The 15,405-nt window shown below is 44.1% G+C and overlaps 1 protein-coding gene across 4 annotated transcripts; it reads left to right on the forward strand.

Moving 5' to 3' along the window:
* The first annotated feature begins 5 nt into the window (after positions 1-5).
* On the forward strand, positions 6-13,750 carry TMEM169 (transmembrane protein 169). 4 transcript variants are annotated; one of them, XM_027566932.1, is made up of 3 exons: positions 6-129; positions 8,898-9,295; positions 11,009-13,750. In XM_027566932.1, the coding sequence occupies exons 2-3, from the start codon at positions 9,025-9,027 to the stop codon at positions 11,629-11,631; spliced, it is 894 nt and encodes a 297-aa protein (XP_027422733.1). In that variant the 5' UTR covers positions 6-129; positions 8,898-9,024; the 3' UTR covers positions 11,632-13,750. The 4 variants fall into 4 exon arrangements, with proteins under 4 accessions (XP_027422733.1, XP_027422743.1, XP_027422754.1 ...); XM_027566942.1 differs by having other exon boundaries at positions 6-125; XM_027566953.1 differs by lacking the exon at positions 6-129 and adding an exon at positions 4,148-4,911.
* The last annotated feature ends 1,655 nt before the right edge of the window (positions 13,751-15,405 follow it).

Here is a 15,405-nt window from a genome sequence, read left to right on the forward strand (position 1 = left end):
CCCATCCCAATCACCAACCCGGCACGCCCGCCGCAGCGGCTCTGTGTCTCTCCAGTGCAGAACCGTTCCTCAGCGGCTGCATCCTGACGCTCAGCGCTCTCCGCCTGCCCGGGTCCGCAGCACATGTAGGTGAGACTCCTTGTTCCTTGTGTGTGTGTTTTATTTCGATGCTGTTGGGGAAGGGAAGAAGACAAAAAGTGGCGCTGTGCTCTATTTTGAAAAATTTAATGCTCAGTGGTATACCTCTCACGGTTTTAATTAAAATTAAATCTCCAATGCGTCTGGGAAAAGAGGCTGCAGCTCGGGAGCCTTGCTCCGCCCTCCCGCGGAGGGCGTGGTGTCGAGAGCGATGCTCTGGCTCCAGTTGCTTTGTGCAGCTGGCTGGAAAGGAAAGGGGCAGCCTTAGCCGAGGGGGAGAAAATCTTGCTTCATCCTCTGGAAGGGATGGAAACAAAAGGTGGAGGGGGCGGAATACAATTGTAATTATCCAGAGACCAAGATAATAAATGATTTTTAAAAGACACAATCCCACCTCCACCTTATCTACCTCTCCTCACCCAGGAATGAAGGGAAGAAGGACTCTTTGAGGTTTGATTTGAGGTTTGATCCATTTCAGCTGGGCTGCATAAAATTGATGAGTCCAAAAGATCTTTTTTTTTGAAAGATGTATGCTTCCTGCAAGAAGGCGTCTGTAGGTGTGTGTTTGAGATCCTACCCTCTAGTTCATTTCTTATGCAGGCGAGCTCGCCTATTGAGGATGGTGGAGATTTATCACCCGCATTTTGGTGCCCATTAACAGTAATTCGCTATTCAAATTCTCCATCTTGCTTTGTGCTGTCTGCCCACCAGAGTGCAATTACACTAGCCTCAGGAGACTTTGCCTAAGAAAGTGGCAGGTCTAGGGACTATGACAGGTGCTGTGATCCTAATCGTCCATGCAGGATGCTATTTCTAAGTCTGTAGGAAGGGGGACCCTCCAGGGCTTGAGAGTGGACTCTTGTCTAACACTCACAAAAGTATTGTCCAAGGAGACACACATGCTGACAAAGCAAGAGACTTTATTGGTAGGGGACATCCGGGCTTGGGGGTGGGGGTAGCTGCAGGGTAAGGGAACCCAGGAGAACTACTCTGCCAAGTGGCTGTCAGTCTTGGGTTTTATGGTAACAGGGTTGGTTTCTGGGTTGTCTTTGGCCAGTCATTCTGGTTCAGGGTCCTTCCTGGTGGCTTGCGCATCACTCAGCCAAGATGGATTCCAGCAAGAAGGAATCTGGGAAGTTGGTAAGACATGTTGCCTGGCATCTCCTCTCTCCTTTTGACCTTTCCCAAAATTAGCTTGTTAGTTCCATGTTCCTTACCAGGACCTCCTGTTGTAAGGTAACTCATGTAAGTGGTTACTATTGTGCCTGGCCAGGATGGGCAGTTTCAGTCAGTGGTTCCCCTAACAAGAATACTGTATTTCTCCCTGCAAGGTATTGAAGTAATGTAAAAGCAAACAAATGCCATCATTCTTTTGTTGGGTCCACCACCGAATTATTCAGAGTGAATTGGAAATGGATCTGGTTGAGAGTGGAATCAGACATCGCTGCCTCCCTGTTCCTCCATCCCCCTGCCCTCCTCTGACCTCTTTTGAGAAGAACTTACTCCCTATCTTTGTTGCTGACAGATTCCAAGTATGCGCCTTAAAGAAGGGAAGATACCTCTTCCGCTTCTCATTTGCTGATTAGTTTATGAAGGGATCACTTCTACTGGTCACCTCTCAGTTCTGAGAGGTTTCTTATTGCAGAAAATTTGAGGCCTTCTTTCTCCGGAGGAAGGAGCACTTTAAATTTCTTTCAATGATACTTTGATTGAAGATCTGATGAAATGTGGTTTGTGACCTGGCCTGGACTTGTGGATTCACGGAGCTCCACCAGGGTGGTTCCGCATGGACCTGGCAGTACTGCAGCCACTGTGTGTGTGGTGGCTCAGTGGCCTCAGAGAGGCATTCTGCGGTCCTCCAGTGAAAAGATGACTGACTGGACAGGCTTCAAGCCAATTTTGCTTGCTGAGGATGACCAGAAGCCATTTTGCAGGCTCAAGGAAGTTGCACTATGAGCAGACAGAAAGCTCTTTTTCACAGTCCAAAGACAGCCTATGATTTAGGGAGATGTGAAATCTTTTTGAGAGGTCTTTTTTTAAAAAGACCTGTAACATGGAAACTTACACTACCATATGTAAAACAGATAGCCAATGGGAATTTGCTGTATGGGGAACTCAAACTGGGGGCTCTGTAACAAACTAGAGGGGTGGGTTGGGGATGGAGATAGGAGTGAGGTTCAGGAGAGAGAGATATGTGTGTACCTATGGCTGATTCTTATTGATGTTTGACAGAGAACCACAAAATTCTGTAAAGCAATTATCCTTTAATTAAAAAAAGAAAGTAGCAAAAATAAATAAACTAAAATAAAACCCATAAAAATAATTCCTTTGTTCCATGATCAAGTGTTTCTAGATAGATTTCACTTTGGGAAGTTAAATTAAAAAAGACCTGTCCTCTCTGCCCCTGCCTCTGACTTCAATCAGTGTCTGAATGTCCGCAAACCCCCAACAGGCCTGGAGACCCAGCAACAGCTCTGCCTTTGGGAAGCTCTTTGTTTCCAGATTGAGCCCTCTTTTTTCAGGGCATCCACGCCCTGCTGCAATGACTGCTCTTTTGGCTGAATCAAAGACCGCCTGGTGCTCTGCAACGCTGCCCACTTTGTCCTGGGGGAAAAGGCATCAGTGTGGCCATGATCCTCCCACCCTCCCGCTTTGTCATAGCCCATTAGCACTCCCTCGGTTCATCTTCTGAGATTCTCTTGCTGCTCACCCATCTTCCCACTCCCCCCCGACCCCATCTGCCTAGTATCTTCATTTTCTCCCCTCCACAAAGCAGCTGCTGGCTCAGACTGACAGGGGCCTGTGGGATTCTCAACACGGAGACAGAATCTCAGTGCTGAAGGAATATCAGTGGGGCATATCTAGCTCTGCCCTGCCTTGATGTAAAAGCAATCCAGAGCCAACTTACATAAGTAAGATTCTTAAAATGTGTTAGTTGCTCAGGTCACGTCCGACTTTTTGTGACTCCATGGACTGTAGCCACCAGGCTTCTCTGTCTATGGAATTCTCCAGGCAAGAATACTGGAGTGGGTATCCATTTCCTTCTCCAGGCGGTCTTCCCAACCCAAGGATTGAACCTGAGTGTCCTGCATTGCAGGCAGATCCTTTACATCTGAGCCACTATGGAAGCCAGTTCACAATATTCATCTGATATTTATAGAACACCTTTCATGTGCCAGATACTATTCTAGATATGAAAGATACAGTACAGTGGACAAGACAGTTAGGTGTGCTGAACTGATAGAGTTTATGTTTTAGGATAAGTTGGGAGTTGAGGATGGAAGGGGCATGTGTGCCATAAGAAGTAAAACAATAAGCAAATGAAAGATCAGACAGTAAAGATCTTATCTTATAGCTCTTACAGTAAAAAGATGCTCAGGCTGCTTATAACCAACTAGCTTCATTACCAGGAGCTATTTCCTCTATAGACAGATGCTCCTCAGGTGATGAACTAGCCTCAGTGTGAAAGCCTTCCAGGACCAGGAGACAAGAGAAGTGCTGCTTAAGGACCACAGAGGAAAAGGCTATAGCCTAACTGTGCTCACAGCCAATCACAGCAACGGGGGGAGACTAGGCGTTCTAAGTTGCTTCTCCATCATTTTGCAATCACTCGACACTCATCTGAACCAAATTTCCTTCCATTTTTACATTTGTGAGAGTATCTCTCTGAGAGGGTCTACTAGTCATTCTCAGTGGTGAAATGGCAAGCATTTCATCTCTTAGTTGGCCTACTACATCTAATGGTGTTAAGCCAAGATGCTAAGCAGAGAGTTTGGTCACCCCAGACAGAGGACTCTTATCTCTTCGAGTGACAGAGCCACAGGTAAGAAAACTGGAAGAACAGCAGGGCTGGAGCAAGGCACAGTTCACTGTTGTTTTTGTTGTTCAGTGGCTAAGTCGTGTCTCACTCTGCCATCCCACGGACTGTAGCGTGCCAGGTCTCCCTGTCCCTCACTGTGTCCCAGAGTTTGCCTAAGTTCATGTCCATTGAATTGGTGATGCTATCCAACCATCTCATCTTTTACCACCCTCTTCTTTTGCCTTCAATGTTTCCCAGCATCAGGATCTTTTCCAATAAGGAACAGTCGTAAATGAACTTGAAAATGATGATCCTTTACCCACCTGGCCCCAGTTCAGGTTCCTTGGAGAAAGAAGATGTGTTAATTTCAGTGAAGGTACAAAAACTCAATTCCTGATTGTACTCAATTAAACCAGTGGAGCAGAGCACCCTAATTTGAAAGCTTTATAAATCAGAGATGGCAGAATGGCACCCTGTTTATGATTTGTTTTGGTTGTTTGTCCCCATGGTAATTTATTTAAATTTAGACTAATTGCAACAATTAAAATCACGAACTTCCACATGCAGTTTCAGACAACCCCTACTAAATGGGCCTGAATTTGTCTGTGAAAGCAGTTGGCTGAATACTGGGCTTGGTGGGAAAAAGAGAACAGTAACTTCTTATTTCAGATGAGACCTGAGCTCTTATATTTTCCATAGCCCCCACCACTCCTTGTGTCCAGATGCTAAGTCTTGGTATCATTGGCACTTATTAGCTTTTTTCCAGCCACATTTCATCCATGTATGTTACTTGCTTCCCTGCAATTAATCTAAGAGCAGAGCCTTCAAAGCTTCGTGGCCTCTCCCACCCACCAAGTCCAGAAGTTCTGCTGAGGATCTGGATGGATTTAGAGAAAGCACTGGATCAGGTCTGCTTCAGTGACTACCTGGCAGCAAAGAATTATAAACAGACTCCAGGAAAATCATGCCCAATGGTAAGAAGTCCATGAAGCACCAGTGTTCCACCACTGTGGAGGTGGGGTTAGTGACCAAGTGACTGACTGATTGGATGGGAGTAATGACCAGGTGTGTGCTGATGCCCCAGCCCAACAAAGGCACTGTGCCTGGGTAAAGAAGTTCATTTTGTGGTCTTGTGAGTCTTTGGTTGTTTCCTGACTGCTTCAGAGCTATTGGTTTTCTTATAATAAACCTCTGGAGGAGTACATAGGCAGCTAGAGTGATGGAAGCATTGGAGGAATATGTGAAGGAGATGGTGTAGGCTAGGATGGCAGGACAGGGAGGAGCCAGATCCTGTCCAGATCCTTTAGGCCACAGGACAAGTTTAAATTTCATTTTATACCAATGGGAAGTCACTGGAGGGATTTTAAACAGAAAATGGCCTGCTTTTATGTATGTTTTTAACAGACCTTTCTAACTGCTAAGTGGAGAATTGATTGCAAGACAGCAAGAATAGAAGCCAGAAGATAAGGAACATTTTTAGAACCATAGTAAGAGATGATGGCCTCATAGACCACAGTGGTAACAATGAAGATGGGACAAAGTTGTGGATGCAGTTAAGAATTACTTGGAGAATTTCTTTCAAATATGGCTTAAAATCAGTAGTTTATGCATTAAGTTCCAGAGTTTGAGTAGTATATACTTTAAAACCTATTCCATCTACCTCAGAATGACTGAGGATTCAGAGCTCATGGTGGATTGAGGTTAACAGTCTGCAGTATCACATTCATTCATAATCTTTGGACTAGGGGTGGTGGTGGATGGGTGAAGCCTACCATGCAGGAAAAAGAGCAGAGCCCTGTCTCTTCTCTTAATTCTATTATTTGAAACCTTGGAAAAAGAGAATTTTTTTCCTGCTATATATCTTCAGTTCAGTTCAGTTGCTCAGTTGTGTCCAACTCTTTGTGACCCTATGGACTGCAGCACGCCAGGCCTCCCTGTCCATCACCAACTCCTGGAGCTTACTCAAACTCATGGCTATCGAGTCAGTGATGCCATCCAACCATCTCATCCTCTGTCATCCCCTTCTCCTCCCACCTTCAATCTTTCCCAGCATCAGGGTCTTTTCAAATGAGTCAGTTCTTCGAATTAGGTGACCAAAGTATTAGAGTTTCAGCATCAGCATCAGTCTTCCAATGAATATTCAGGACTGATTTCCTTTAAGATTGACTGGTTGGATCTCCTTGCAATCCAAGGGATTCTCAAGAGTCTTCTCCAACAGTTTAAAAGCATCAATTCTTCAGTGCTCAGCTTTCTTTATAACTCAACTCTCACATCCATACGTGACTACTGGAAAAACCATAGCTTTGACTAGATGGACCTTTGTTGGCAAAGTAATGTCTCTGCTTTTGAATATGCTGTCTACGTTGGTCATAGCTTTTCTTCCAAGGAGCAAGCATCTTTTATTTCATGGCTGCAGTCACTATCTGCAGTGATTTTGGAGCCCAAAAAAATAAAGTCTTTCACTTTTTCCATTGTCTCTCCTTCTGTTTGCCATGAAGTGATGGGACTGGATGCCATGATCTTAGTTTTCTGAATGTTGAGTTTTAAGCCAACTTTTTCACTCTCTTCTTTCACTTTCATCAAGAGGCTCTTTAATTCTTCTTTGTTTTAACCATTAGGGTGGTGTCATCTGCATATCTGAGGTTATTGAGATTTCTCCCGGCAATCTTGATTCCAGCTTGTGCTTCATCCAGCCCGGCATTTCACATGATGTGCTCTGCATGTAAGTTAAATAATCAGGGTGACAATACACAGCCTTGATGTACTCCTTTCTTGATTTGGAACCAGTCTGTTGTCCAATGTCCAGTTCTAACTGTTGCTTCTTGACCTGCATACAGGTTTCTCAGGAGGCAGATCAGGTAGTCTGGTATTCCCATCTCTTTAAGAATTTTCCACAGTTTATTGTGATCCACACAGTCAAAGGCTTTAGCATAGTCAATAAAGCAGACGTAGATGTTTTCCTGGAACTCTCTTGCTTTTTCGATGATCCAACAGATGTAATTGTTTCAGCATATATCTCTTACGTATAAGAACTCTCTTTTTGAGAAAAGATAATCACAATATCATGTGTGTGTGTTCAGTTACTCAGTTGTTATCTGACTGTGGCCCTGTGGACTGTAGTCCACCATGATCCTCCGTCCATGGAATCTTCTGGGCAAAAATAATCGAGTGAGTTGCCATTTCCTACTCCTGGGGATCTTTCTGACCCAAGGACTGAACCCCGTCTGCGGTGACTCCTGAAATGATGTCTAATGTTTGCTTTTAAATAATAGGAGGAAATGAAACAAAATTGGCTACTGGTATTTTGTTTATTGTTGAAATTGGGTGAGAGGTACAGTGAGGGTTCATTCAAATTATTCTCTTTGCTTCTGTAAAGGTTTGCCACTTTCCCTAATAAAAATCTTCTCCTTTTACATATTTGAAACTTTCCATAATATTAGTTTACAAAAATAATTGCGGTTGGTGCCAAAGTGATTGAAAATGCAAAAGTAATTGTGGTTGGTACAAAAGTAAGTGCAGTTCAAAAGTAATTGTGATTGGTAGAAAAGTAATAGTAATTGCAGTTGATGCAAAATTAATTGAGGTTGGTGCAATAGTAATTGTTGGTGCAAAAGTAATAGAGGTTAAAAAGTAAGTGTGGTTGGTGCAAAAAAAGTGAAAGTGATAGTCGCTCAGTCATGTCCGACTCTTTGCGATCCCATGGACCATAGCTTGCCAGACTCCTCTGTCCGTGGAATTCTCTAGGCAAGAATCCTGGAGTGGGTTGCCATTCCTTTCTCCAGGGGATCTTCCTGACCCAGGGATCAAACCCACATCTCTTGCACCTCCTGCATAAGTCAACCACAATTACTTTTGAACCTCAATTACTTCTGCACCAACCCCGTGTAATAACAATTTTGTTAAGAAGAATTTTTTAAGTGCCACTAGCTGGATACTTGCTAACTGGCACCTCTCTAGCAATAGCACTCAAAACATTACTTTCCCCTTTATGACTCATGTACCAAGAACACAGGCCGATCTGTTTTTTCTTTAAAAGATGTTGTATAGACTCTCCTCTCTCCCACTTTTTACCTGAAGAATAGAAGAGGAGAGAAAGTGTTAAGAGTTAAATGTGTGCATTCTTTCCAGTGGTCTCCCAAAATGTGTTAGAACAGATCCCAACAATTCTGGGATCTTGGGCTAACAAGAAACCAGGAGACAAGTGTCCTTTATAGAATACCAGGGAAGGCATGGTTGGTGAAGTGGTGCCAGTGTTGAGTGGCACCACTTGCTCAAAGTTGCATTCAACCATTTGAGTATAGTTGTAATGTCTGACTTAATAGCCAGAAGCCTAGAATGCTAGTCCCAGCCATAGGAATCTCCATCTATGGTGCAAGGAAGAATGGTCCTTAACCTCTCTGTAAGGCTTCCTCACCCAACTTCTTTATACTTGGCATCCCCCAGCTAGATTGATGGGTTTTACATAATACATGCAACTCAAAATATAGCAACACAAATAAAATTTTATTCACGATTCATTCTTGTAAACGTAAGTCCATATTCAGTTCAGTTCAGTTCAGTCGCTCAGTCATGTCCGACTCTTTGCAACCCCATGAATTGCAGCCCGCCAGGCCTCCCTGTCCATCACCAACTCCCGGAGTTCACCCAGAGTCATGTCCATTGAGTCAGTGATGCCATCCAGCCATCTTATCCTCTGTCGTCCCCTTCTCCTCCTGCCCCCAATCCCTCCCAGAATCAGAGTCTTTTCCAGTGAGTTAACTCTTCGCATGAGGTGGCCAAAGTACTGGAGTGTCAGCTTTAGCATCGTTCCTTCCAAAGAAATCCGTTACTCTCGAAATAAAGTTTTGTGAGAAATAAATGGAGGGGAAGGCGTCTGCCAAGTTGAGGACCATTTCCTAAACCCCTTTCCATCTCACCTGATTCATTCCCTGTTGATGACTTTGTTTCCCTGTCTTTCAAGTGCAACTTGTCACTGGAACACCTTTGCATTAGCTGCATCCTGGAAGAAGCTCTGTGATGTTGTGGGTCATGAGTTTGCTCTGGCAGATTGGACTCTTGACAAGGAACAGCTAGATTTGAAGACGAGGATGGAAGAGCCAGCACTGGTGGAAGGCCAGAATCAGCTCCCCAGCCCCCACCACAGCTCCCTGAGGAAAGCCATGGCAGCTGCTCTGGTCCTCGATGGAGAATCCACCATGGGGCGCAGGAAAAAGAAGAAGAAAGAGTCCCGCCCAGAATCTATCATCATCTACCGGTCAGAGAGTGAGACACTGGATGAGGAGCCTGGGGAATTGGAAGGTGGAGATCAGCCTAAAGAGGAGGAGGGAGATGATTTCATAGACTATCCTATGGATGATGGTGAGTCTCTCTGGGGTCACCTGCTTAAAGCCACAGGGAGCAGGCCCAGTGAGGATCCTGTAGAAGCCAGGCAGGCATTCAGTCACTGACCTGCTTCTTACAGATACATTTCTTCTCACGATGTTGCAGTCTTCATCCAACAAGTCAACAATATTTGTTGAGCATTTATTGTGGTTCTCTTCTAAGTAATATGGAGGAGAACTCTACTTTTTTTTGAAATTCCTGGTATAATAGAAGAGACCAATTTATACACAAAAATTAGTAATATAAGCTAACAAGGCTAACTATTTAATACATGTAGTTGACGTTCATAATAATCAGGAAAACATGAATTATAACATATGAGTTATAAAATTCCTTCACTATATAATATTCACTTCCTATATGGATGGCAAAAAATTAGGTAAAAGATATTAACATCAATGTGAGTAAATGGATATACTCTCATATACCTCATGTGGAAAAGGTATCTGCTTTTGGGAAATATGTCAAAATTCAAAATATGCATAGCTTACGTTGTAGAAATTCTCAGTATCTACCACATGCCCATGTGCATAAGGAAGCAGTTATAAAAATGTTTGTTGCTGCTAAGGAAACTGCAGGACGTCTATATTAAATGTCACTATTCAGCAGTAGACGGACATGGTAGATCTGTCTGTGTATACGGGTCATCCCTAAGACATATGCCCATGGTGAATGGGATGAGCCAAGTCGCTGCTCTTATGCCACTTACCTTCCAGTCAGGGGAAGACAGATAGCAAACAACTCAGCAAACAAAAGATGATTTCAAAAGATAATAGTGGTACAGGTTCCAAAGACAGTAAACCTCCATGAGAAGTAGGGAGGTGACCAAGTGAGGGAAGGGGGTGGAGGGCTAGACCACACAGCCTCTCAGAGGAAGGGACATTTGCTCTTGAGTTAGCCCCATTCTGTCCCTCATTCAGCCAGGGGCTGGACGTCCACAGGGCCTCGGGGAGCTGCCAACCAAACGCCTTCACATACTAAGGACCGTGGACTTTGCTGCATGTTTTACACTCACTACCTGCAGCCTCACTCCCAGGCCCGCCAAAGAGCGGCTGTTTGGTGGGGGTGGGAGTGATGCTGCTGGTGGTGGGGATAGTGGTGGTGGTACTGGTGGAGCATCTGTGCTGGGGCATGTGTATGCGGTGTGCATGTGTGTATGTGTGGTACCTGTGTGTGTACAGAACTTGGATATGAAGCCTGGGACGTCGACCGGATTTCTCTCTCAGAGAGGCATGGAGGTAGGAATAAGGAGAGAAGAGGAGTGGGCTGCCCATCAGTATAGCACGCATACACGGTGCCACCTTCACACACGGTAACCGATACTCAGGAACAGTATTTTCACAGCACTTACAGACCAGAAATACGATCACGCTGAAGAAGTATCTGTGGTAGAGTTCTCACTCCCTTCCATATTGCAGACATGATAGAAGCCCAGAGAAGTAGAGATAGTAAAAAACAAGCTTAACCTGCTTCACAGTCTTAGCAGGGCCCTGGCAGGAGAGTTGATCATGGGAATACTAAACCTTCCCTTGAGGGAGACTCATTGAATCTGCTGTGAAATCACTGACTTCATGTGGTGTCAGGGGCCAGAATAAAGGACCTTCTTGTACTCGGCTCCAGTCTCAGGGGACAACCCTGATGAAATGTCTGTTCTTCTGATCTTGACTTTTGCCTCTCTGTGCCCTGCAGGTGTGTGGAACGTGCCCGTGGACAGCCGCTATGTCACATTAACTGGGACCATCACCCGAGGAAAGAAAAAGGGGCAGATGGTAGACATCCATGTCACGTTGACAGAGAAGGAACTGCAGGAACTCACCAAGCCCAAGGCATCGTCCAGGGAAACAACACCTGGAGGCAGAAAGGCCTGCCAGCTGGGAGCAGACCGTGGGCCACACGTGGTCCTCTGGACGTTGGTCTGCCTGCCTGTGGTTTTCCTCCTCTCCTTTGTGGTCTCTTTCTACTATGGCACCATCACTTGGTACAACATCTTTCTCGTATACAACGAGGAGAGGACCTTCTGGCACAAGATCTCATGTTGCCCCTGCCTCATCCTCTGCTATCCAGTGCTCATCATGGCCATGGCCTCTTCCCTGGGCCTCTATGCGGCCGTGGTCCAGCTCTCATGGTCCTGGGAAGCCTGGTGGCAAGCTGCCCGGGACATGGAGAAAGGCTTTTGTGGTTGGCTATGCAGTAAGCTGGGTCTGGAAGACTGTTCTCCCTATAGCATTGTGGAGTTGCTTGAATCAGACAACATCTCAGGCAACCTGTCCAACAAGGATGCCACCCAGGAGATAGAAACATCCGCTGTCTAAATTCCCAATGACTTACTTCATTCTCTGGTCTTAGTAGCCTGTTTATCATCTTCCAGTTTCAGAATACTCCTTGTTTAAATTATTCCTTCTCTCCCCACTATACACTGTTCTTCTGGAAAATTTTAGCCCACACTTATCTGTCGTACCATCTTGTTGGTTTTCAGGAGGGCAGGAAACGGAAAAGCAATTTGTGCCCAAATAGTCCATCTAATGGATAAACTCTTCTTTGTTCCTTACCCTAAGATAACCCTTTATCTGAGACAAGGAAGTTCAGGTGTGCAACAGTTCAGGAACTTGAAGGTATTCCTGGTGCCTGGAACCCAGGTTAGTATGTGACTAAATGTGACGGGGAGACTAAGGAGGCTCAGGGAAGACCAAACCCACTAATAAGATAATAGATAGTGATGGAGTGAAACATATAAGAAGCAGGGTTGCTACAGTGTAGCAGAATGTAAGAATTTGTGTGTATCACTTAGATTTTGATTTATATCTTAAATATAATCGAAGTCCAAATAGCAGTAGTTTAAACAAGACAAAAGTCTTTTCTTTCTTGTACAGAAGAAGTCTGGAGGCAGACCATCAGGGAAACTGATAAAGTCATCAGAGTTCCAGGCTTTCTTTTTATTTCCCAACCCTCATCGCCTTTATCCTCAGCAACCAGCGCTGACTACATCTCCAGTCGTCCCATCCATGTTTCAGACAGAACAGAGGACAGGGCAGAGAAGAGCACATACACTCTCCCTAAGCTAAGGAGGTTTCCCAGGAGTCCCTTTCAACACTTCTTCTATCTCATTGGCCAGGCCTTACTCACATGACCTCATGAGCAAAAGAGGCTGGAAAATGTAGTCTTTTGACTGGGCAGCTGTATTCTAAATATTTGGATTCTGCTAATTTAAGAGACAAGGAAAGAATGGCTATTTTGGTAGGCAAGTAAGAGTCTCTGGCTTACAGTAATTATTTAAATACATTCAGATCCCAAACTGTGAATACAGTTCTATTTATGTATTTATTTATTTATTTAAGCCTAAATCTTACACAGAGAACTTATACATAGATACTAGCTACATATACTATGCATAAACCACACAGATATTAGCAACTCGTGTGTTGCAATTAAATATCTGTAATGCCATATGGTTTCAGGTGTTTTCAAAAGGAAGAGTGGATAGCTGAGTACAATTGTATCATGTACAAATTACAGTAGCATAGCTTTTTTCCAGGTAGTGAAGATGGACTGGGTGATGATATTTAATGTAATGTACAGATGAAGGACTGGGAAGAGAGGCATTGCATCTGTCAGACATTCCCCCGCCCCCGCCCCCGCTCCACAACCCCCAGCAGGGTCAGTAACCCTAAGCAAAAGAAGATGGAGTCAGCTTTGGGTGTGTGTGTGTGCTCAGTCATGTCCAACTCCACAACCCTATGGACCGTAGCCCACCAGGCTCCTCTGTCCATGGGATTTTCCAGGCAAGAGTACTGGAGCAAGTTGCCATTTCCTCCAGGGGATCTTACTGACCCAGGGACTGAACCTATGCCTTCTGTGTCTCCTGCACTGGCAGGCGGATTCTTTACCACTGAACCACCTGGGAAGCCCCAGCTTGGGATGGTTTGACCAAACCTCACTCAGAATTTTCTGGAGTTCATCAACAAATACAATCTTTGCTGAGAAGCTTGGATCTTTGTGGCCACTGAGGGTATAAACCCTAGATGAATCCAGACTAATACATTCTGAACTTAAAAAAATTCCTGAGGGATCCCTTTCTAATAAAAAAAAAAATCGTATGCGGTCACACAGATTTTTAAAGTTTGGGTCCTTACATGAAGAGCTGGTGTCCATGTTCATGTTTCAGGAAGAAGCTGTTGAAAGAACTGCTGTGAATCAAACCCAATGGGTCAGGTAACACTGTGCCACAGAAGGCCAGGGGCATTCGCCTAATGCATGGTGCTGAATTCCCCCTTTAGAGGGAAACCCATCCTTTTAAAAATAACTATCATTAGTTTGAAAAAACCCAACTCTGTCCAACATTATTGAAGATAACTTTGGTGCTGTCTGGTGGTTTTGCAGAGATACAAACAATTGAAATGAAGACAACAATAAAATCTAATTAACGTTTGCTCACTTTGTCTCTGAGTCTCTCCAACATTGAACACTACAGTTTTCAGAAAAAGAGTGAGTGTAGTGACTGTTTTATAGGTGTGTAATGGTCTTAATATGGGTCCTTAACATCTTGACTCTTCCCATCTACCACCAATTTGTGAGGCTTCTGTTTCGGTGGACTCTTCCCACAGATCACAGATTTACCTGAGCCTACATTAGGAAGTTGCAGCTTTATTTGCCACGTTTTTTTCAGAGGTTAAGGAAACCAGTGGGCAAGGTCCAAAGCAGTCACGATTAGGACAAAGGTAAGATGTCCCTGCGGGATGGAGGAGGGTGGGGTTAGGGTAAGGAACAAGGGATACCTAGATGAAGTAGATGTAGCCCTCACCCTAGTTGAGCTCGCCAGCTAGTGGAACCCATAGGTTCATAAAATCATGTCAAAAGGGCTCTGAGAGAGAGATGGAAAAGTCTTAAACTAGAGGAAGGAAAACCTCACCAAACAGACCCAAAGCAATCTCATCTCAGCTGTTAGCAAATGCCTAGAGAATTTTAGAGGAGAAATTAGAGATTTAAATGCCATATTTGAACATTCTGTTAGCTCATAGTTACATAATCTCTTTGGTAAATATCAGGAAGGAGGATTATGCTTTCCAGTTGCTTTGTGGGCATAATATACTGAGCTGAGTAAACTGTATTTGATCCAGTATAATACCAATGTTGCCAAGTGTTTTTTTTTCGGGGCGGGGGGCACGCAGCATGTAGGATTTTAGTTCCCTGACCAGGAATCAAACTGTGCCCCCTGCATTGGAAGCACAGAGTTTGTTTTGTTTTTATTTATTTTAACTGGAGGCTAATTACTTTACAATATTGTGGTGGTTTTTGCCATACATTCACATGAATCAGCCATGGGTGTACATGTGTTCCCCATCCTGAACACCCCCTTCCACCTCCCTCCCCATCCCATCCCTCAGGGTCATCCCAGTGCACCAGTCCTGAGCACCCTGTCTCATGCATCAAACTTGGATTGGCGATCTATTTCACATATGATATTATACATGTTTCAATGCTATTTTCTCAAATAATCCCACCCTCGCCTTCTCCCACAGAGTTCAAAAGTCTGTTCTTTACATGTGTCTCTTTTGCTGTCTCGCATATAGGGTCATCATTACCATCTTTCTAAATTCCATATATATGCGTTAATATACTGTATTGGTGTTTTTCTTTCTGACTTACTTCACTCTGTATAATAGGCTCCAGTTTCATCCCCCTCATTAGAACTGATTCAAATGCATTCTTTTTAATGGCTAAATAATATTCCATTGTGTATATGTACCACAGCTTTCCTATCCATTCGTCTGCCGATGGACATTTAGGTTGTAGAAGTGGACCACTGGACCACCAGGAAGTCCCCCAAGCCATCTAGTCCATTGACATTAAGTTGCCATCCTTCATTTCAGTTCAAGTCCAGGGGGAGCAAAATCTCCTTGGATTATGATTATCCGTGGTTTCCAATGAAACAAGGTTCTAAATCTTTAAAAGAATTAATTTTAGATGACTTGATTCATTGCATCATTGAGGGCCATCCAGGGCTTAAGTTTTACAGTGTTGTAAAAGATTAGTGGCCAAAATCAGAAATTTCCTCCTCTTTAATTACTAACATAAGCTTGTTGAAATAC

The sequence above is a fragment of the Bos indicus x Bos taurus genome, chromosome 2 (genome assembly GCF_003369695.1).
Source record: "Bos indicus x Bos taurus breed Angus x Brahman F1 hybrid chromosome 2, Bos_hybrid_MaternalHap_v2.0, whole genome shotgun sequence".
Lineage (NCBI taxonomy): Eukaryota > Metazoa > Chordata > Mammalia > Artiodactyla > Bovidae > Bos > Bos indicus x Bos taurus.

Bases quoted from the DNA above. Each gene is read 5' to 3' on its own strand.
- TMEM169 (XM_027566932.1), top strand. From the start codon at position 9,025: ATGGAAGAGCCAGCACTGGTGGAAGGCCAGAATCAGCTCCCCAGCCCC. The intron at 9,296-11,008 runs GTGAGTCTCTCT...TGTGCCCTGCAG, and splicing joins AGACTATCCTATGGATGATG to GTGTGTGGAACGTGCCCGTG.